At 36.7% G+C, this 24,767-nt stretch overlaps 1 protein-coding gene across 3 annotated transcripts in view; it reads right to left on the minus strand.

Moving 5' to 3' along the window:
* Window positions 1–334: 334 nt before the first annotated feature.
* The window catches only part of FIGN (fidgetin, microtubule severing factor), a 141,275-nt gene continuing 116,842 nt past the window's right edge, over window positions 335–24,767 (minus strand). For all 3 annotated transcript variants that reach the window (XM_066346102.1, XM_066346100.1, XM_066346101.1), the window contains one exon: window positions 335–3,675. In XM_066346102.1, coding sequence (XP_066202199.1) covers window positions 1,421–3,667 — 2,247 coding nt within the window. In that variant the 5' untranslated portion in view covers window positions 3,668–3,675 and the 3' untranslated portion in view covers window positions 335–1,420. The remainder of the gene's footprint in view (window positions 3,676–24,767) is intronic.

Genomic DNA, 24,767 nt, shown 5'->3' on the forward strand with positions numbered 1-24,767 from the left:
AAACTGAGGTAAAAATGAATGTAGGATCACTACAGCCCAGATTTTAAAATAAGAAGCAAAATTGCACTGACAAAAGAGGAGTCAAAATGAAGGAGAGGGGATGCAGACGTTCTTTGTGGATACATATGTGAGTTGGTTGTTTTTTGTTTTTATTATTTAATTATTTGTTTGTTTTGGTTGCTATCTTCTGCATTCTATCAAACAGCACGGCAAACCTATAAGCTAGATTAGTGAAAAGAATGACACCATTCCCAGCAGTTTTAAGACAGAACTTGCAAACCACCACCACCACCACCACCACCACCACCACCACCACCACTACGACCTATGCAGTATAAAATGCAGTCCTACTTTTTAGGTACTGTGACTCTCAGGGTCCTAAACAGGTTTTGTGGCTGACTGTCCAGACACTAACACAAACGGAGTAAGTAGCTTTCCATTAACCAGTGTACCTTTTAAGAACATTTTCACTTCATTATCAAGGAGCAATGTATGAAGAACTCTTGCAGTTATTGACATAAAGAATTACTCTGCTCTGGTTAATTCCCCATAATTAGTAAAAGAAACAAAAAAAAAATCCTTCCATTTCTACTTTAAATTGTAAATATTCAGTTGTATCACACTTCATTATTTTTCTGGATACATTCAAAGTAATTTTTCTTGCTATTTTCCAATTGTTGAGGTAAACATACATTTTTATATAAAGTAACATTGAAGCCTATCCCATTACTCTCAGCAGTACATAGTGCTTTCAACACATTCCTTTGAGGTACTGTACAAATCACAATCGCTTTCCTGAGTTTTTGCAGACAAGAACATTAAAAGAAATGAACTGCAGAAATTAAGGTCCAGATTACCGTTACCCTGTTTTACCTGTTCTTAGCTTAGTACTGCAGAACAGACAGGATTGAGGAATACTGTTGCTCTTAAAATGGCAAAAATCTGGTTTTCTGTCATAACACAACCGTTCATCTCTTTAGTCCAATAATGTTTGAAGTTAAAGCTCTTTATATTAGCACATGCCACCAATGTAATTGTGAGGCAAACAAAAAAATAAAGCACCACTCCAGGCACTTGACAGCAACTAAATCTCGAGAACAGCAGAATGGAATCAACACACGAGGTTCATGTCCTTCTGAAGTCAACACACTTGCACCTTGCTCCTTGGTGAGTGTTGTCTAGCTTGAACCAAACTGAGCATCAACAGATGCTTTCTGTCATCTGGGGCTTTTGAATCAGAAGCTCTCATTTGACGCATTTTTTTTTCCTTCAAATCTACCGTGACTCTAAAGTTGCAACTTAATCGTCGTCTTCCCCAGTACCCTTTGCAATTTAAACACTACTGGAAAGGGGCTCTATACCCTATGTAGCAGGTTTTATGTGTGTGTGCCAACATTCATTATACTTTTTAAAGAAGTTATCATTGACTGCAACCAAACATTTTGTTCCATTCAACGTACGTATCGAGCTCTTTTTGAGATATGCTAGGCTGAATCTTGCAGAAAGCATTTTCAAAGTCTTGATATGTAACAGGCCTCAACTGGCCGGGCATAATGGCTGAGAGGTCTGTGGCTGGCATGGCGTGGAGGGGGCCCACCGCTGCTTCCTGACACAAGTGAGCCACATCTAGTCCAGAAAAGCCTTCTGTGCGCTGGACGAGCAGTGCAAACTCCTTGTCATTGAGACAGTAATTGTGCTGTGAGAGCAGTTGAACTATTATCTGGTGCCTCGCTGTGCTGTCAGGAAGTGGGATTAAAAGTCGTTTCATGAAGTACCTCCGAAGAGATTCATCTATTTCTTCTGGTTTACTGGTGGCACAGATTACTACGATTTGGTCCTCAGCCGATGTTAGTACAGTGTCCAGCTGCATCAGAAATTCGGTTCTCATCCGACTGACTGGACTGTGTTCCTCACTCACTTGAGAGGAGAGAAGCATGTCAATGTCACTGACAAAAATCACCGAGGGCTGGCGACACCTGGCCACAAGGAAAGAGGCATGGATAATTTTCTCAGCTTCTCCTACCCACTTGGCAACTAGTCCAGAACCAGTGATTTTAAAAAAGGTGGCCCCCAGCTGACTAGCGATGCATCTGCCCAATAATGTTTTGCCTGTTCCTCGAGGTCCAAATAAAAGGATGCTCCGAGGTAAGGCCGTCAGTCCACTGAATGCATCTGACCTCAACACTGGCCATAGAACCTCCTCTTTAATGACAGCCTTTACCAGGTCAAGACCAGCAATGTCATTCCAGTCCACTGGTGGTCCTTGGGTGATGATCTCGTTGGTTACCAGGTCAATGAGGTGCGTGTCAGTATTCTTCAGTTGCTCGTCCACAGAGTGGTTGGATGAGGTAGCTGCACGGAGTCCAGCGCCTTGCATTGGGTGAGAGAGGAGCTGCCTGTGCTCATCCCCATGCTCACTCATTACTGGCGACGTGTACTTCCCAAAGGATTCACTGGATCTTGATCCCAATGAATTTTTAGCAGTACTGTAGGAAGGAGGGGTCAGAGCCCGACTGGACTGGCTGCTGAATTTTCTTTGCTGTTCAGAGGACATTAGCTGCTTCGTTGGCTTAAATGCTAAGGATGATGTTTCAGCACTTCTGTCAAAGCCATTCCCCCGATTTGAGTTTGAAATGCTGTTGTCGGGCATTCTGTACATAGGACTCTGTGTAGATCTCTGTTGGCCATAGCTGTAATTTCCATAACTGGAGTCCATGTCTCCTTGCCCTGCCATATAGAAAGCTTTTCTTTTGAGAGAACTTGCAGAACTGTTTGTCAGGGCCGAGGGTGCGATCGGTGTCAAACCATGACCCTGGTAGGTGTAGCCAGGAACAGTGGTGGGGGGCAGGGGGGTAGGAGCAGGAATTCCTGAAGGCAGGTATGCTGAAGGAGGAGGAGGTGCACCCCCAGGGCTGTACCCAGATCCCACAGCAGTCTGAGGAGGATAGCTAGCAGAGGGATAGCTATAGCTGGAGAGGTTAGAAGTCCCATTGTAGCCTGGGACCAGGGCTGGTGGCGGAGGAGGTGGTGGTGGTGGCTGTAGGAGCCCAGAGCTATGCAAAGGAGATGGATGTGGTGAGGGAAGTGCAGGTGCTGGTTGGCTACTGTACGTAGAATGCAAATATGATCCGTTGTATCCTGGGGCATATTCCTGAGATGGGAGCCCTGCATGAAGACTAGGTACTGTGTGGCTTCCACAGGTACTACTTGAATAACTAGGTTCTGTCAGGTTGCTGGCCACCCCGGGAGAGCTCCCTATACTTGCAGAGACATCTGCTGGAGGGAGGGCTGAACTGACTCCAGCTTTGCTGGCAGTGATAACATCTGGAACACAGTTCATGGGATAAACAGCTTCTGAATTCAAGGAAGGCTGCCAGGGTTCGCTTTCATTTTTCCGACCATTCACTAGTCCTGATGGTGCATCTGAGTAGTTGCTGAGTACAGGTCGGTCCACTGGGCCTTCCAAAATGCCAGAATACTTCTCTGCATACTTTTTTAGTAGGTTGGATGCAGTCAGAGCAGATATGTCGTCGTTTGCCCAGGCATACTGATAGGTGCGCTGTAAATGACCTCTGTAGGCTTCAACTTTGTGGGCAGGAGATCGAGTGGTCGAGGTGATGTCAAAGTGCTGTTCTGGCCACTGGGCATGCTCCGGCGTCCACTGCATCTTCAAGCCTAAGAAATTGGAGGGAAAAAGTTAAATTATTTAGATACTCAAAAGAACTATTAAAGCCTCCCCCACTATAAAAGTTTCTTTTATTTGTTATTTTCCACTAATAGTATCAATGTTAAAATATTCCCCACATTATAATACCTATTATAATCTCTATAATATGAATATTTGAAAATGGATTGAATTTCAGCCCTGTATAAAAAATAAATTCAAATGAAAACTCTGTAGAACATCTAATTTTTTTTCTATTTTTAAGTCATAAGCAAATCTATTTCTGGTAAGCCTATTAAGTCACTTGCTACACACACAGAAACACATATATATATATATATGTACACACACATTTCTGTCTAGTTAAAATTCAATCAGAGGTTCTTAGAATAAAACATGCACACATTTTAAATATCTGGCCAGTGATAGTATTAATGCATAATGTCTAGCTATTCTGTCTCTTTACATCACACTTTCTGTTTTATATTTTGACCAATATAAGAATAAGACACAGCTGACAGATCACATCTAGGATACCTCTCTTATTTGGTACTGAACACCTAGTTAGCACAGTATAATGCTCCCTGCACAGAACAATATGACACAGACATAGCAGGTCATTCCATAATCCAACTCTCATCTAAAGTGGTCCACGACAGTTTCAAATCTGCTTCGTGGAGTGCAGCAAAGCAATCTCCCAGGCAGCGCTCCATCGCTTTCATCGCACAAAGCCTACAACTCGGTATGAATTACAACTGGCTCCTTTCTGCCTCTCAGTTCTGTTGTTGAGTCCCTGAAAAAAAACAAGCATCACTTGTCTGTCAGTCTTCTAGCTAGCATTCTCCCTCCTTCTTTTACAATCCCTCTCTCTGCCTTACAGACTCCAGGTTACTAAGAGGAGATATATATATGGAGAGAGAGAGGAGGGAGAGAGAGAAGGAGAGAGGAGGGGGAAACAGGTGAAAGGGAAGATAAGAATAGGTAGAGAATAAGAGAATCTGGATTCGAATTCTGTGTTTCTATGGGAAGCAATGTGTGGCAGTAACTCAAATAGTACAACCAGGTGATGAGATGCAATGGTATGTCTATCGTCTGTTAGATTACTAATTAAAGCAAGGTGACTATGTAACAAACAATAAAGAATATTTTTTCATTTAAGAGAAAGTACTAAGAAATTAGAATCAGGGAATCATTTGATTTGTACAGTTTAAAGAGACCTTAAAAATTTCCTTCTTTCACGGATTATTGAACCAGAACCCAAATGGATTCATACGCACCCTCGAAGACTCACAGGCAGTTAGTTACAGACCAGCACTGGAACCCTGTTCTGTTTCCCAGTGCTGGCTTATCCCATTCTGATCTCTGCTTCCCTGGAACACTTCCTATTCTGGTAAACTATATTAAGCAAGGATCCTTAATCTCCTTTGTATTACCCAAAGTGAACTTCGCAAACTGTCTAGTCCCCCTGGCAGAGATTCCTCGATAAGGAGGAGGCTTGGTCTAAATCAGCCGTTCTCAACCTGTGGGTCACGACCCGGCGGGGGTCGAACGACCAAAACACAGGGGTCGCCTAAAGCTATCGGAAATACATATTTTATTTAAAAATGTATTGTATAATAAGTATGTATTTTCTGATGGCTTTAGGCGACCCCTGTGTTTTGGTCGTTCGACCCCCGCAGCGGTCGCGACCCACAGGTTGAGAACCGCTGGTCTAAACGAAGCATCTGTGACATCAGCTCTTTTGACTTTCCCAGTCTATTTTGACAGCTCCTACCCCTTTCTGCTTTCTTCCTCCAAACCCTTTAGCTCTTCACTGCCTGACTCTGGCTTCCGACATGGCCAGCTTTGACTTACTGAGCTAAACTGAACATAGCACAGAGTTTGGTAACAGAATGGCATATTGATTCCCTTCTGACTCCCTTTTCCTTGTTTGCAAAACCATTGCACCAGACACTGGAAGTTAATTAGCAGGATGATGCTGTGCTAATTGTGTTAATTTACAAGGTTTTAGTCAAAGAGAATCATGCCAGGGCTGGCACTGCTGTCATGCTTCCAACTTAATGATTAAAAAATACTGAAAACAAGGTAGGAAGGATTGCAGTAATTACACAATAAATGAATAAAGCAACAGGATTCGTTTGCAAATATATTTTACTTATTTACATTTGAATTTTTAAAAAGGATCCATGTGGATATTCATTTGCAAATCACCATCTCAGTTAAATTGAGTCTGAAAGCGGCACAGTATAACTTAATCAAGCTTTACTTTTTTTTTTTTAGTAAAAATACTAAAGACCTTGCTTCTCTTTCACATGCATTCTTTATTCACTTTTCCTCACTCCCCCTTAATTTTCATGTTTCTCTTTTCAATTTTCAAAGTCTGTCTTTTAAAAAACAATCTCATCAAATTGCAAAAAAAAAAAAAAAGAAAAGAAAAGAAAAGAAAAAAAAAGAAAAGCCTGGATGGAGTGCAGCTTGCATTATCATTTCAGTCAGAAGTTCTGGGTGTGTGAGTGCTAGGAAGAACTAAAGTGATATTCTCAATTGTTTCTATTTTCTCAATCATTATTTTTTAAGGGGGGAGGAAAACACACCGCAAAATGGGTGAAATGACTGAAACCACACTTAAAGGGAAAATATGCAATTTTAATGAAGCAGCATTTCAGGAATCATACTTTCATTAAATTCAACTGGAAATTATTAAGAGCAAATCACCAGGAACCAATCGCAAGTAATCAGTATCTAAATTCTCCCGGTGTCATGGGACTTACTTCAAGCCTTATAAAAAGGAGAGAATATTAATGTGACTGTAATGTAGAACTGTCTAAAAGACCTACAAATTCATTAGGCCTGTAAATTATTTCCAGGGAATTTCTATTAGGATTTTTATAAAGATTATCAAAATACAGAGTTGAGAAAATAAGAACACACGTATGTTATGCATAAGAATTTGATTAGGTTGATACAGTAGAAACATTTAAATAAATGCCTTGAAACATGATTTCAGAAAATAACGTATGGGTCACAGGGAATGGAATTTACTACAAACACAACAGGACACGTTAAGGGTTTGGCTTCCTTTTAGTTAGCTGAGCTAAGCCACCGTTGGCATGCGTTTAACACACACACATAACACGAATGATTTTTTAAACCGCCCACTGAAAAGAAAACGTAACTACTGTAGATTTAGAATGATTATTATTTTTTTAATGGTCAGTCTTCCACCTGTATTAGCTTAAATTTTTTTCTTATAAAATAATTTTTATAAATATGCAAAAATTATCTTGGTAAGTTATAATCACTACAAGAGACAGGACTAGAAAGTTTAAATAAAGTAGATTGACTGTTTTCACTGGGTATTTCTGCATAGTTTAACTCTAGCAAAACAAATTAAATCTTATAAGATTTCTATTTCATCAGAAATTAAGCAAAGATCTTATCAAAATTATTTATTTGGAACAATTATGGGAAACACTATTGCCTTTTGATTCTCATGTTATTTTTGGATGTGCTTACCAAGATAACTTAAAGTTTATGTATTGATGCATACTTAAATAACAATAACCTGAGCAGGACTGCAAAAGGCAAGACTGAGCTTTGATTAAATGAACTCAAGGGAATGGAATTATTTGCATCCCCAAAACATAAGTACTTACCCAGTGCTTTGAAATCATTAATATTATTTTAAAATTTAAGTTAATAGTTTACCATAAGCTAGTTCTTAATATCAGAAGCAGAAGAAACCAGCATTCGGGAGATTGTCCTAGCCTTGGAAAAACAAAGAGCTTTCTCCTCAGTTTCTTGAATTTTAATACTAATTGAAAGTAGTGCCAAACTTGTTTTTGTTGCTATTATTATTGTTCTGTTTATTGATGGTGATATTTCTGATGTGAAATGAATAGAAAACGTAGAGTCAAATGTTCTTTGTCCAAAAAAAGCATGCTTCTTTTGATTGCCTTGCTGTTATCTGTGAGTAAGAAGCAGCAGATGTGTGTCACTTACCTTGGCACCCAAATAATAAGATGGGTTTTAAAAACAGCTTTTATATGGTTTCTCCCTGGAACACGAAGAGAAAAACCTCAGAAACAATACTATTTTAAACATTATTAGAAACGTGACTCCAGAAAAATAACTCTCACTGTTGTTTAGAAATAGCTTAAATAGGTACAATAAAGGTTCAGAAAGTAGTGGAAAGTAAGAAAAAAATAGTTTTTAAAGATAACTGAAGAACTGCTCCAGAAACATCAATTTTTCTTTTTTATGTGATCAGAAAATTCTTAATACAGCTGGCAAATTTTATACTGCAATGTGTTCATTTAAATAAAAAAGTGCAATAGAAAATTGCTTTTAAGATACTTTAACATGTTATACAAGAAGGACAGATAGTAAAAAGCCTGAACATTTTATTGTTATAGGATTAATATATGAATGTATAAATGAAGAATTCTATATTTCCGATAAAACTGGACAGTTTGGATAACATTGTCCATTGCTATCCTTACGACCATTTCATAGTTTAGGTTTAATTACTAAACAGTTGTTCCCGCACTGCATTACTTCCTCCATTGTGCTCTTCTACTAGTTTGAAATGAAACAACTGGAGCATCCTTCAAAGCTTCAAAATTATCAAGAAACTATTGTAGAGGAAAAATGAAGAGTGTAAAAACAACTTTCTGAATGGGAGGAAACTGGAAATAAAAGACTAAATCTTCTAGACTATTTTTAGAACACATTCCTGGAAATATTAATCTAAGGCACTCACTACTCCACCCCCACCCTTAACACACACATGCTATTCAGCAGTTCATCAGGTCTAAAAAAGCTGTTCTCTTCTTCTACAAGGTTCCCATGGGGTAATTCTGGCTGCTCGGGACTTTGCCTTCATTTGTAGGTTTTCCCAGACTTCCTATGGTCAGGGACCTGAGGCAAACACCTGCAGCCATGGTGGGCTGCTGGCCCCAGGACAGCTGCACCCCACTCTCACAGGCCTACACAACATCACTACGCCTATTACTCTCTTTGGGCTACTGTACCTCTGAAAGTTTTATTATTTTTTTAAACCTATTTTATTTTTTGTGACAGAGATAAAGAGAGAGAGGGAGAGAAAGAGAGAGAGAGACAGGAAGGGAGAGAGATGAGAAGCATCAATTCTTCATTGTGGCTCCTTAGTCTCCTTAGTTGTTCATTGATTGCTTTCTCATATGTGCCTTGACTGGGCTCTGCTAAAGCAGAGCAGAGTGACCCCTTGCTCAAGCCAGCAACCTTGGGTTTCAAGCCAGTGACCTTTGGGCTCAAGTCAGCGACCATGGGGTCAAGTCTATGATCCCGCACTCAAGCCAGCAACCCCGCGTTAAAGCTGGTGAACCTTGGCTCAAGCCGGATGAGCCCAGGCTCAAGCTGGCAACCTTGGGTTTTCGAACGTGAGGAGTCCTCCACATCCCAGTCTGATGCTCTATCCACTGCGCCATCGCCAGGTCAGGCTAAACCTTTTTTTTTTTTTTTTTTTTTAATAATACCAGATTTAACCAAGTATCTCTCTAGAAAACAATCACTACTAGGGTAGTTATAACAAAGTAATAAAGAGTTTCCAACCCCCTCAGCCTAATAATGCAGCAGACTTATCTTCTCCTAGGTAGGAAATGGCAGAACACATAGAGCTTTCAAAATTTTAATTAGAGAGTAGCAAATTCATTGGTTAAAAATACAGGTTTATGCAGTGATGAGCCTTCTGAGAGAGGGCCTACAAACTTCCTGCTACTGAAAATGGGCGCAGTGTAATGTCTACTTACCGTTATTCAAGGGGACTGCTGACCAAATGGAATGTCTGAGCAGCCTATGCAGTGTTCACCCTCTGTGCACTGACCCTCATAAACCAGGAGGCTGACAGTTGTATCTAGTATTACTTGAACTAACCTATTTGATCTGAAATCTTCCCCAGAACATTTCCTGATAAATCTTAGCCTGAAACCATGATGTCATATCAGAAAGTAACAGGGAAGAGCGAAGGAAGAAACACAGAAGTTACATATTCTCTTTACTCTATTTAATTTTAGGTTCCACACTCAGAACACTAAAATTAGAGAAGTCCTTAATAAAATAAATTTGATGTAGGGATTGTTAATTTAGTCGACAAACTGAGTGTCCACTATGTGTAAAGCTTTGTGGGACAATTCTAAGAAGTTAAATCCAGGGGAATCTGTTTATAAATTATCTTTATAATTTTACATTCTAAATTCTCTAAAATTAGACTCTTTAATTTTAAAGATTAAGAAAACTTCAAAGTAACCTCGCCCTCAATACACACAGCCTCAATTACAATTTGCTACTGTGGGGTTGAATACTATTTTGTCTGCAGAGTTTTATTTGGGCACAATGCTAGATTGTTGAGATAGAAAGAAACTGGAGAAAACATAAAAAAGGCTCTAGAATTTTGTTTGAAGAGTGATTATGCTAAGCTTGAGAATCAGACCACTAGCTTTTCTCATCCCATCACTTATTTGTTCTAATCTTGGTGAAGTCAAGCACATCATACTCATGTTTTTCAGCTATGAAATGTGGATGATAATGGTAATATGTTACTAGAATAATAAGTCTATCTAAAGTAATAATATTTGCAAAAATAGTTTGTAACTGTGAACTACTATACAAATATTTTTGTTATTCTTTTATTTGGAAAAAAAAGACAGAGGTGCATTAAAAACAAAACTGACTTGAGAGAAAAAAGTAAAATTACTCCTAGAATTTATAAATCACTCTTTATGATTCCATGTCAGGACAGCTACTGAAAAGGAAATTTTCTAGTGGGAGTGTTGGTTATAAGAAAAGTAGAGAAATTCTTTAATACTCAGCAAAGCACAGAGCATGATCTCTTTAATCAAAAAGATGTCAAAAATTCAAAATTTTTTCATAGCCTTTTACTTATTTTTAATGTTATATTTGACTTAACATTGTAGAAACCACAACTAAGCAACAAAGTACTTAGAGGTTTAAAACCAGTTAAAAATTACCTCAAAACCCGCAGTCTCAAATAAGATATTCCAATTATATTAGCAAGGCTGTCAAATGACTTTTCTCTTTAAATCATACTTTTACACCTCAAGACTCCAAATTATAATATATTTTGCCACAAATTGCTCTCTCCCCCGTTCTACCTTATTTGCATAAAGCTATCCTTTTTAACAATCATGAAGGCCTTTCTAGCTAAATGGTTCTTAGTAAATAGAGTTCAAATAATCTCACCCTCTAACAGAAAAATTGCCACCTGACAGCCTGAGGGTAGCAGCGTACAGCCGGCCACCATGTTCTGTTTGGCCAGAATAGCATCTCCAAATAAATCAAGTTTGTAAGAAAAAACAACAAAACACAAAATACTTTATTCCCATATTTGCCATTTTCCAAGACAAGTTGAATGGTCTCATAATATGAGGCCTCATTCCAGCCGGCAACAGTTGGCCAACTCTGCGAACCACCTGCCACCTTTGGACATGGCATGCTTGCCCCTTTTGGTCACAGTGCTCCCCTCCTTATTACAATATCAGGCATTTTTATGGTCTTTACTGGTCATGTAAGCAACTGAATGTATGACTTCACTGTGAAGCTTCAAGCTCCAGTCTTATTACTTAACTACATTTTCTTGAAATCTAGCTAGTGCTCTAAATCTTTAAAAAAAAAACAAAAACGTAGTATCTTTAGAAGACAATTTTTTCAAATATTATTTATTATATGCATTTCTTCCCTCTTAATCAGGGCACAGATAAAAATAATTGATATTTTCCTTGTTGATTCAGTGTCATTAGTAAAACAGTAAAGAATGATAATGATTTAAAACAACAACAACAACAACAAAACTGGTTTCCAGATTGCTGTCATTCAGTATTTCCCCCTTTGTTGTGATCTGACAGATACTTTCTTTACATATTTTCCTTAGGTCAATCCATGCCATCCCTAATATGCTCGTTTGAATTTGCCATAGTTTCTGATACCGGAAACCAAAGCTTCATTTAATAGTAAAGCATCTCCTATTAGTTAATTATAAGCTTTAGTACAACTTTTGAGGGACTGTTAAAGTTACTCCAAACTTCTTATTTCCTACAGAAAGCTGTTGGGTGGATGGTACCTCGATGAGACACTGATCTGTGGGCTCGGGCAGAGCCAGTATTCAATGTTACAGGTACCACGACCTGGACTAGACAGGAATATGCCCTACCTTTCAATTAAATTTGTGGATAGCTGATGATCTGAATTAGTTTCCCTGAAAGGCATTAAATTTTATTCACAGCAACAAGATATTCACTCATCAAAACGTGACTAAATATAAAAATGACTATTTTGCCAATATTTCATACCGAGGATGAAACTTGGTATGCATGGGTCTGATGGGTCATCATTTTTAACATGCAAGACATATAAAGAAGATGGCTTGCATTTATGAGGCTGAATGCATAAGCACTTATGCAAAGCAAATTACCCTGATGAACGAAATATCACTTTTAGACCACTGAAGTCATATTCAATGTAAGATCAGGATAGATTGTCTATCACTTAAAGCAACCCAAGAAAGCATAATCCTAATTCAAATAAATATATTTTGTTTCTGTAGGGGGTCTTAAAATGTCCATTACTTAAAGTATACAAATGAATATATAATCACTCTCATAAAATCTTTATATTTTAAAATTATAATTTAGAATTATGTTAATTTTTTTGGCATAAAGGGTAGGTTTTACAAAAGTTTATCTGTAAATAGTTTTATTCCTATTTTTTCCAAGTGAGAGGAGGGGAGGTAGATAGATGGGATCCACCCAACAACTCCCATCTGGGGTCATGCTTGAACCAACTGAGCCATGGAAGCAGGAGGGGAAGAGAAGGAGAAGGAGAGGGAGAGTGAGAGGGAGAGAAAGAAAAGGGGAGGGATAGAAAAGCAGATGGTTGCTTCTCCTGTGTGTCCTGACCAGAAATTGAACCTGGGACATTCACCTGCCAGACTGACATTGGCTAGGGTCTATGTGTAAATATTTTTAAATAATAATCTAAATCAAGTAAAACCAGTGTCCAACAGTCTGTGTATATCCTAACAATTAATTCAAAAGAATACACAGCTATGCATATACATGCAATTTAAAATATACGAGTGATTCATACTCACAAGCTTAGTATTTAGTGTCAGGTATCATCAACTATTGCAAGGGAAGGAATTTGAGAGTAAGTAAGAGGACTGATCTTTTTCCGCATTAAGTCAAATGTTATTTTGTTTATCTATGAGAATGATTTTAAACAATTTACAATCAGTTCAATAAGTAGTTGGTAGTTACCCTTTAAACTTGTTACTTTATGGCCTTTCATTTCTCAGGCCTGTCTTCCTTTTTCCATATATGTTTTCAATCCATTACAGCTATATTTCCTTTCCCCTAGTTCCTTTTGTCATACAAAAATCATCAGGATATACCGCAAATGTCCATAGGGACTGCAGTGCTAATAAATATGTATGTTCTGTGTCACAACAGAGCAGTTCCTTGTTCTGCAGGATCAGCCCTCTTATGTGTGTAAATAACAGGTGAGCTGTAGCGTGCAGGGATAAATGGGGTTAAAGCAACCTGATACTAGATTCACAGTATCTGGACTGTATGACTGATCCAGAAAGAGAAATCCAAATGCCAAAAGTATTGTGCATTTTCTGTGTTTTGCATCTTAATTTTTAAAAAGGACTCTGCTAATATTACCATTGCCTTAAAGTTTGAAGTTTTTCCAGTTGATTCTCATGATACTGTTGTGACGTAAAAAATAAATTTGCACTTTTAATTAACGCAACCTAGGCATGGTACCAACCTCATTTATGGCAAGGCTCATTAATTTCCTCATTCACAATCTTAAAATGTTATAGTAATCATTATATGCACATATAACTATTTGCAAATAGTTATTTGTGTGTATGTGTTTGTGTGTGTTCTGCTTTAAGTATATAAATGCAAACCTCAATTTAGTTATATTTAAACTGAACTATATTCACGTTTGCCTAACACATTATGCTGACATCAGTCAATAAACAAATTCAGAATCTCCCAAGCCCTGTGACCTTGTGTTAGATGGAATTTGCATTTGCCCTTTTTTCTGTGCTCCCCTGGAAACTTACTCAAAAAATGACAGTTTATATAAAACAAAATAGATAATTAAGGATGCTTAAGATTGAGGACTCCCTCATATAAATTAGACAACGGTGAAGAATACTGTTTAGATATAAGTATATATATATAGCTCTTTAACCATTTTCCTTAAAAACACTTTGCTTAATGTGACTCTAAAGTATGCCGAGCCTCACAAAATTTGTTCGGTTTTTTTTTTATGCATTTTTCTCTTTTTGGCAACTCGTGTATGAATTTTTAGTGCAGCAGCAAAATAGTGTCTTGGACTTTGATAAGAAATACTCTGTAGTCAGGGCTGGGTGACATAGTGCATTAATTCAGTGTCCTTCACTCTTGGGACCTGTGTATAATTTAGTCCAGACTGAAGAAAATAACTTTGATCTGAAGGCAGTGGAAATAGCTACATATGAAATGAGTTTTGGTAGGTTTAGTGTTGTTTCTTCCCTATAAGACAACATATGAAGATAAACTGCCTTAGAATACAATCAACGTGGTCCAGGATTAAAAGTGAAGAGTTCTCAGTAACAGCAGTAGTTTCCTTACCTCTCCATTGTCTCCCAACCTGGCCCCATGCTACGGTCTGGTGAAATAAACCTCAGCATCACCTATAATTGGGATGCTCTAATTTCCCGATAAACAGAACAGTGTTAAAGTGCAGTGTGAATGACAGTCCAGTCATTAGTGTGCTGGCTCTTCCATTTATAAAAACAAAGAATGCTGCATAATGAGACAGAAGCAGAAGATGAAGATAGCAGCATCCTCAAAGAAAGTGGCATTTCCAATCCTGGAGAGGGTGCCCAACAATCTCATTCTTCGGGAAATGCTAACAAGAAATTGTTTCTTCAAATTCCATTTTGATTGCCCTTTCTATGACAATATTTAACTGCACAATTTCATCTAATGTTACAATAGACAGTGTCATGTTAAAAAAATAAAAGTATAAATCTTTGGCAGATTTGAATAAAATGGTTAATCCAGTTGCATTAATCACAAGAAATACAGATTTCCCCTTCTTTTTGTAATTCTACAATTCATTTCAATCCACTGTCTTCTACAGTGAATAAACATGCCTTACTCTGTCTCTAGTATAACACTTAAAAATACAGTTGCTCTCATACTGTCAATAGAATTAAAAGCTATATGGATGTTCCTTGTGTGTGGTTTAAACTCTTCTATAATTTTATACGTACTGATGTACATGAACTATTTTATTAGCTGCCTTAGTTATGGGTAAACTCTGATATTTTTTACTAGTTTTCTCCAGTCACATTTTTTTAATTAGCAGGTAACTTGAAGGAGATTTAATTCTCAAGTTTCTAGTTTCAATTGCTTACATGAAAAGAGTAAATAAGTCATATCTTCCTGCTACTTCTTCAAATTGTGTGTATTCTATTTACACAAAGTCCCTAAACAACAGGAAGACCAGAACTCTGCAAGTTATGTGTGTAGGCTACACAGTATAATCAAATCTTGGTGCCAGCATATGTGTATGCAAGTGTGATGTCTATAGCTGCAGAAAGGACATAGAAACAAGTGAGGTAAAATTGACAGAGAGAAGGAAAGAGATTTTTTAAATTGCTTTTATGCTAAAAATAATGTTTTACTAGCTTTATTATTAATAATCTCAAAACTCAAAGCACATTCTAAATTATTTAACTAGATGGTACACATATTTTTTAAATCAAAAGTAAGCATTACTTGAGGTTTCCTTTCACTAAATTTTATTATTTGTGGCTTGAGCCAAGTTATATACTTCAAAAAGTTTCTATACTTATAAAACTTGTAAATCTATGGCCTCAAAATATACTTTGCACACTCATTTTCTTAATTGAGTTTTCTCTTTTAGTGGGTAAATGTTACATGTGTAAAGATTTTTTTCTAAAAAGGAAACCAAATAAAAATTTCATTAAGTACTAAAACATTCTTTTTTTTCTTTATTAACTTGAAAGAGAGAGAGATGAAGGGGAAGAGAGAGAAAGACACACACACACAGAGAGAGAGAGAAACATCAATTTGTTGTTCTATTTATTTATGCATTCATTGGTTGATGCCTTGCCAGGGATTAAAACCACAACTTTGGTGTATGAGGACAAAACTCTAATCAACTCAGCTCCCTAACCAGGAAACACTTTTCTTCAATTGCATACACAAAAAACATATGAAATCATTTGAGTTGAAATGTTTAAAAAATTCTTGAAAAGCAATTAACTTATATAATAATACTTAGGAAAGCACCCCAACTGTTAATTTAGAACTTTTTTGTTTTGTTTTTACAAAAAAAGAATTTTTCTTTAAAGCAGAATAGAGAATTCATAGACATAATGATGAATCACAGGCCTAAAAGTACATTCCTACTCACTGAACTGACATACCTGGAACTGGTCTTTTAAAGCAAATCTTTTGAAACTAGCTGAATGCCTATAAGAACATTCGTTTATATTTGAGTTTCATCCTTATAGCCACTCCACGATCACTTCGCTAATTTGTAAAGTAACTGGCGAGGATGTTTTATTGTGCCCTCTTTGTTTCAATGCGTCTACATCCAGCCACTGTTTTCATATATTACCTTAAAAATTATTTAATCCTGTTCAGTGTCAAATGACACTGTATATTTAAAAGAATCCACTCAGAAAATAGAGCGCAAAATAGTGGATTGCATATTTGGCCATAGCTCCAGTAGCATTAAAATGTTACTAGAGTACCCAAATGACAGCAATGACAGCTTAATCACTTAAAGGCTTTTTACATTAACAGTTTTTTTCTTTCAATATGGGCAGTAATATTCAGGCATGATTTAATAGGAGGTTAGCTGTTAACTGTGGCTAAATAACATACTTTTCAAAATACCAAAATCAAGTTTAGTGTCTAACAAACATTCTTTTACACTTTCTGAAACATCAGTACACATTTCATAAAGCTTGGGTTCTTTTTGTCCCCTCCTAAAATGTATATTTTTTAAAAAAATCTGATAATTAGCATGCATAGTCCAACAGCTTCCTGTATTGTTATAATTTTAAGTAGAAGATCCATGGATAAAACATAATTGAAAGGTGAGCCTATTAATCTGGAGAATAACCTCCACAAACCAAATAGGAATGAATCATTTTTTAAGTCTCCAATTCATTTACAGCTTTATATTGCTAAGGAAAAAAAAAGAAACTAAAGGTGACCTTATTTAGACATATTAGTCAAGGCAGCCTTTGCTGTTTTTAAGCAAACATGATTGTGACTCCACTCTGTCCATCCAGTTTCCCAGTGTGTAAATTGGATGATGACTTGAACAATTCTCTCTTCATTAGTGAACCGTGGAAAGGAAATATAGAGGTGGCTTTTTATTTTTTAAACTGCAGTGTCTTGTGGCCAGATTCCAAAGCATCAAGGGAAAAAAATTTTTTTTTTTTTTTGGCTAGACAAGCTGTCGTAATTGAAATGAAGTCTAATCAGACTCATTACTGTTTTCAGCAATTTGCACCACCAAAGATGCTTATTAGGTAACTGTGTTTAATAAACCACTCTTTAGAAAAATACCAGTAATGAGCTCTTAACAGCCAATCTTTACTATGAATGTAATGTGAAAAGTGTTCCTAGCGCTGAATAGATTTTCACATTTAGTAGTGTCATAATTATGTTCCATGAATTGGTTGCTGTGATATTAGATTTATTGCAATGATCCTATTTTTTTTCTATTTTAAATATACTTAAAAATACAATCATCTTCTATTAGAGTGGGATTATATTCATTGCACAGCAAATTTTAAGCTAGTGCCAAACTAGTCAAAAGGTTTCTTTAATGGAGCATTTTTTAACAAATGATAAGCAAAGATTTTATAACCGATAATTGATGCCAGCTATCAAGTCCTTCCTCACCAGTGTCCCCACACCTTGGAAAAAAATCTTCCTGTCATTTCATTATATATGAAAAGTCACCCAAGATATAAATATATTGTGATCATTAAAAAAAACTGCTTTTCTATGACTAAGTTAAAACATGGAAAAAAATGAATATTCTGAAAGAAATATTAGAAGAAATGTTGCCCTACCATTAAGAACAGTACTGCCAATATACATTATTTATAAGCACTAAGGGTGATTATGAGAGTTAGCTCGGCTTCTTACTGATAAGGGAAAAAATATTACATGCTTCTAAGGACCGGAGTTAGTTCCATATAAGATGATGAATATGCTAAAATAAGTATATACTGATTAATCCATCTATAGAGTGTAGCCTACATATAATAATTATATAGAAGGAATTGAAAATATATTTTGGGAACATCTAAATAAGACATAATCATAAAATGTCTCACAAAAGATGATACAGAGTTTTGTCTGTAAAACACAACCCAAAAGATGGTACAATCAGCTGTGAAATGAGATTCCAGACATTCAGAAAGAGATCCATGAAGATAATCCAGAAATGAAAAAGTACAAAAATAACATGAGACCAAGAGTTTATACTCATTCATGATAAAATGATTCCTTTCCCAATACACTCTCATTTTTTTCTAACCTCAAGCTTCACAATCCCTAATTGAAGCCAATAAGTCTCCATAACTGTTTTCAGCTTTCTGAATCAATAGGGCTGTGAGAACTGAGACTATCAAATTAATGCTTGTTTCACCTGATTTTCTGAAATGCACTTCTTTGCATTACAAGATAGAGAAGAAACCAAACTCATTCCCTTGTGAATTCATATAGCTTTTATATAAAAATATCTTCCTATTTCTTTAAGTCTTCACTTAATTCGTACTCAGAACCACAGGAAAAACCAACAGTATATAAAACTGAAAATCTAAATCCTGCATTTTTAAATGACTCAAAAACAAAAACTAAGATGGTCCTTTCATTGCTTTTGGAATGTTGTATCATAGTGCTGAATAACTTGACTTATGAATCATCTAATTTATCAAGGTTTTATAAAAGAGAACAAATGTTTCACATAGTTGAATTTATTACAACTGAGAAGCTCTGAGATTCCAAATAATACACTAATAATAATGATAAAATCATTCTTGGTGAGCTTTTAAAATAACTTCAATTAATGATAAAGCCATAGTTTTACTTAAAATTTTAATTAGGAATTGAGTACTGAATTGATAGAAATTAAAGCCAAGACAAATTCTGCTAACCTTCTATAACTCAGGGTTAAATTTATGTAAAATATCTATTAATTTGAAGAAACACAAGCTAGGGAACATACATATATGCATAGATAAGATTCCAGTGCAGAGATTTAATACATAAATACTTATATAAATATAAGATACAGTTGATAGGGTATAACAAAGTGGTAGTGGTAATGGGGAGACTTGTATTTATTAGGGAAGACTTTGGGGAGAAAGGTGGGTTTTAAACTTTAGTTTGTGCCACACCATTTAGTCATTGGTCTAAAGATGCAGAGAAGTCATATCCTAAGCTTGTAAATGATTTTGAAATAGAATCAGGGCTTGCTTCAACACATCCTGCCCCTTCTCTCCACCTTTTCACTCTGGCATATGGGCCCATGAGTTATTTTTTCTTTTCTTCTTTCCTTTTTTTTTCTTTTCAAGTAGTTTGTCAGTTATGAGAAAGTAGGTTGCAGAGAAAATATATTTTAAGTCTCAAAACTAGAATCTCTTAAAAATTTTCCTTAAGCCCTGGCTGGCTGGCTCAGTGGTAGAGTGTCAGCCCAGTGTGTGGATGTCCTAGGTTTGATTCCCAGTCAGGGGCACACAGAAGAAGTGCCCATCTGCTTCTCTACAATTCCCCTTCTCCTTCCTCTCTATCTCTTTCTTCCTCTCCCACATCTCCATTGGAGTAAAGTTGGCCCGGGTGCTGAGGATGGCTCCATGGCCTCTGCCTCAGGTGCTAGAATGGCTCTGGTTGCAATGGAGCAATGCCCCAGATGGGTAGAGCATCACCCCCTGGTGGGCTTGCCGGGTGGATCCTGCTGGGTGCATGTGGGAGTCTGTCTGACTGCCTCCCCACTTCTAACTTTAGAAAAATACAAAAAATTAAAATAAAAATTTTCTTGGAACCTCTGAATTTTGATAACTTTTGCTATCACTAGAAAAAAGCGAATAAGACCAATTGGCTAATCTGTTGAAAATATGATAATGGCATTCATGCTCTAATAACATCTGAGTGTCTACTTGATGAGCTTAGAAAACATTTGAGGATTGACTTGAAGGTTTCTTCCCTAAGTGCTAGGGAACCCTGACTGAACTTATAGTCTGTCTTTAGTCGTGATTTACCCAAGAAAATATTTAGTTCTAAACCTGTTAGGAATAAAGGACTAAATAGAGGAGTTAAAAGTTGAATAGAATTTCACCAGTTAAAATAGAAAGAGATGAGTTTTCTTGCCTGAGACTAAACTTAGTTAATACCACACATGAAACAAAGAGTACCTGTCACATTTGGGAAATGGTATCTTGATATGGTTAGAAAACAGGAGGGAGGTATACGTCTATGCATAGGATAGGATGGAAGTAGATGAGGCTTGAATTCAAATTGAGAAGGGACTTGAATGTTTGTACTTGAGTATACTAACAACATAAAGTGTTTCCCTCATTGGTGCTGCAGAAAAATATTGATAATAATAACAGAGAGGACACAATAGAGGGGTAAGTAGGGCCTGAACTTGAGCAAAAAGAAGAGAAAAATCTTAAACAGATTTTACAGAGAGAGTAAAAAGGATGAGATGACCAGTTAGGTTTGGAGGAATGAAGAAAAGGAATGGATACATTCAAAGGATATCACATTTGTTAAATATCTGTCAACAAATGAATAAAGAGAGTATGGTGGATATGATATTTAAAACACCAGAAGCTTAGTGAGGGATCATTATTCCCTTTCATATATACTGGAACATATTCCACAAAACTAAGCAGTATTCCCAAGGCTACCCAAGAGTCAATATGGCAACTTGGATCATGTGACACAAATTGCAATATTTTTGTCTCGTCTTGAAGAACCTCCAAGGCTTTTAGCTTGAACAAGTAATGAGTTTCCTTCTTTAAGTTTCCTTCTTTTGAAATGCAAGGAGTCAATGCTCTTCAAGGACATTTGGAAGTCGTGCACATACGAGAATTTGCTGAAATTATGGTAATGGAAGACACAATAGAAAGGGTGCACAATGAAATGAGAAGGAAACTCTTGAGTTAAACCAATACTTAAGATGTATGCAATGGGGAGTGAGAGGGCATTTATAGAATAAAAAGAGAAATAGAAAGAGAAACAGAGCCTGATCAAGCGGTGGTGCAGTAGGTCAGACTGGGACGCAGAGGACCTAGGTTTGAAACCCTGAGGTCACCGGCTTGAGCGCAGGCTCATCTGGTTTGAGCAAGGCTCACCAGCTTGAGCCCAAGGTCACTGGCTTGAGCAATGGGTCACTCACTCTGCTGTAGCCCCTCAGTCAAGGCACCTATGAGAAAGCAATCAATGAACAACTAAGGTGCCGCGACGAAGAATTGATGCTCCTCATGTCTCTCTCTTCCTGTCTGTCTGTCCCTCTCTGTCTGTCACAAAAAAAATGAAAGAGAAACTGAATATGCTGTTGAAAAAGGCAAGTGAGGAATGGTTTTCAAGGACAGTGTTTAATCATAGTATATGCATCAGAGAAGTCCAATAAGATTAGGAGAGAAAATAGGCAATTAGAAGGCTAGAAATATCTGTGAGTAAGCAATATTAGTAGAGTGGTGGGGTCAGAAGCCATGAGTGGGTTATGGAGGAAATGGGTTGTGTGAAAGTGACAATAGAAAGCCTGGAAGAATTTTCCACATTGATAAACACCCTAATAAAGATGAACAGTAGATTATGGGACAAAGAAAAATCGTGGCAAGAGATTTTCTTTTTAAGGGATATGAGGAAACATGATCATTAACAGAGAGCAAACTATGGTAAGTAGGTGAAATCCAGTGTTTCATTTTCTCTGGAAAATATAGTAGTATCAGAACACAGCCACACCCATTTATTTAGGTATCATCTATGATTGTTTTCTAGCTCCAGGCAGAGAGAAGACTTTGGCACAGAGATCATATGGCCCACAAAGCTGAAAATCTTTACCATATAGCCTTTTATAAAAAATGCTTGTTAACTCCTGCTTAGGTCAAGTGGAAAGAATTAGTGCAAAAGAAAGAATAATACACAACACCATATGGATGTGACAGGAGTGGGAACAGATAGATCAAGGGAATAGATAGATCAAGTGGGAAAGAGAGAATCAAGGGCACACATTTTCAGACATCTAATGGGGGAAAAAACAGAAGGCCACTTCTTCATTTGAGATGGGTGCAAAGTTTAAGAACAGGTAGAATATATTTTATCTCTGGATCCCCTTTTGTTTCCCTGAAGACACTTGTAGGAGTCAGTATCTTCTATCCTCTAATCAGACAGACAGTAAACCCATGTTCCATGTCTTGTTTCATGGTCCATCAGCTGTACCCCTATTCCAAGTTAGGTGCAAACCCTGAATGTAAGGAGGGACAGGATGAACGAGAGTATGGAAGAATTACGTCAAATGCATCATCACCATTAGAAAATCACAGGCAAACCATAGTGGACAAGAGTACTGTTGTATATGACAAGAAAGAACAACCTTGGAAAAACAGGCCTAATGGAAGACTGCATGTCAATTGTAGCAAAGATTTATGTTATCAGAAGGGTGATAACTGCCTGGTCTATGATGGTGCAGTGTATAAAGCATTGACCTGGAATGCTGAGGTTGCCTGTTTGAGAACCTGGGTTTGCCCTTTGCCCTGTCAAGGCACATATGACAAGCAATCAACAAACAACTAAATTGAAGCAACTATGAGTTGATACTTCTCGCTCCACCTCCCCCATAAAATCAGTAAATAAATACATAAAAATCAAAGGTGATAACTGATAGTCATTACTGAAATATAACATAAGACTTTCAACTTTAAGAAAGAATAACTTTTGAAGAAATATATGCAACTATACGGAAAGAAATGATTACTGCCTAAAGAATCCTTGTCTTTCCCCCAATAAAAAAAATCTCATTCTTTTTATAATTCATTAAAAATCAGAAAATGTGTCTACAGTACTAATCAGGTATCTGGTCTTCTTCACACTCTGCTCTGTGCCAAACACAAATAAATTGCTCTCTTTTCATCATTGTCCTCTTCATTTCATAAAGCACATAATTATTAGGTGCCTAAGAATTCTGCCTCTTGTGTAGCTTTGGGTCTTTCTCTTCTGTGAGTTTACTATTGGGCTCTTTATGGTAGGAGAGTTGCACCAAGAGAGTAACTATGTGTGAACCAGAGCTCAAGTTAGGAAGCAACTGCACTAGATAAATGTGTACTTCATATTCATTTTACATTTGAACTTCTCCTGGTTTATTTGTAAAACAAAAGATTGCATCATGCTTTAATGACTAATTTTTAAAATTAGTTTGATTTTAGTATATTTTTGTATCTTATGCTTACTATAATTATATGATATATCATGTATGCATACATTTGCATAATGCAAGTGTTTTAATAATTAAAAACATGCAATTTTGTTATTTATGAAATGTGCAAAGTTTATTCCCCAAGTTTATCACCCATATCAATCTTACTCAGAAGTTAAAAGTTAAACTGTCCTGGTTTGGGTAGGAAGATACTTTATTCCTAAGATAATCTATTTTTAGGTGTCAATATTTTACTCTTAGTTTAAGGATTCTCATTCTTACTCTTCTTTTCACTATTATTATGGCTTCATCTAGGAAGACTCCCCAGATATTACAGCCTTCCCTACTCTTTACCATTTTTCATATCACCTGGTACTTACACTGCATTTTAGTACATATTTTTTTTCAATTTCATCTGTATCATTTATATATTAATCTTTTGGGGACTAGAAATCTATGCTATTAGAATAGGACAGGGACCTTTTCTGTATTGTTCATAACTACATGTCCAGTGATCCAGTGATAGAGTATTAAGACAAAGTAGGTACTTCCTGGCAGGATGGATCAGTGGGTAAAGAGTCAACCCTGCATGCCAAAGGTCGTGGGGTCTACCCTGGAGTCAGGGCACATACAAGAAACAATCAATGAGTACATAATTAAATGGAACAACTAAGTGAAACAAGTTGATGCTTCTTTCTCTTTCTCTCTCTTCTCCCCCTGCTCCTTTCCTCTCTCTTTCAAATCATTGGAAAAAAAAAAGACAAAGTAGGTTATATATCTGTATCTGTAGGTATAGATTACATCCATATCTGTATATTTATCTATATATTTATCTGTATATTTATCTGTATCTATTTAGAAAGATTTGCTTCATGCAGGCTTTAACAAATACCATATGGCTAAATATTTAAGCTACTTATAAAGTTATAATTTATTTTGAAAGTTATAAACAACAGAAAATGTTAAATAAAATAGGTTTTTCTTTCTACTTTGACAATTATATTTTGGAAGGCTTGTTCAAATTTAGAATTTTCTCTCTTTCTTGCATCATCAGAGCTGTTTCACAACAAGAAAGGCTGACCTGTGGCTGGCTCTTTTATTCTTGCTCATTTGCATCTCACAGGATAAGGGGCTTCACGTGCAACATGAACGTTCCATCCATTCCTTACTATTTCCCTACCCACTGCTTCTTGGCTTTACATTGGGCCTAGAAGTGCACACATTGTGGGTATATTTTTTACTTGGGAGAGGACAGATCCAGAGAATAGCCTTCCATGCATCTTGGAAGTAGACTTAGGGAATGTCAGATGCTTGGAACATGGTCTAGAAGGACGGCGTGGGTTCCATGTGGGCATGTTCCCATGACCCCTAGAGTCCTCACAAAAAAGTAAGGGTAAATACTGGACCTTCTAAAACAGGTAGCCCTTCTTGTTTTAGGTTAAAAGATGGTTGTAGTGACTTGTATCAATCATTTTGTGGTCTCCAAAATTAAAAGAAACATTAAGTTCATTTTACCTTCTTTTAAACATAATAAACTATGTAAGTTGCAAAAAGACATACATTTTAGTAC

Source organism: Saccopteryx leptura, chromosome 7 (genome assembly GCF_036850995.1).
Source record: "Saccopteryx leptura isolate mSacLep1 chromosome 7, mSacLep1_pri_phased_curated, whole genome shotgun sequence".
Classification (NCBI taxonomy): Eukaryota; Metazoa; Chordata; class Mammalia; order Chiroptera; family Emballonuridae; genus Saccopteryx; species Saccopteryx leptura.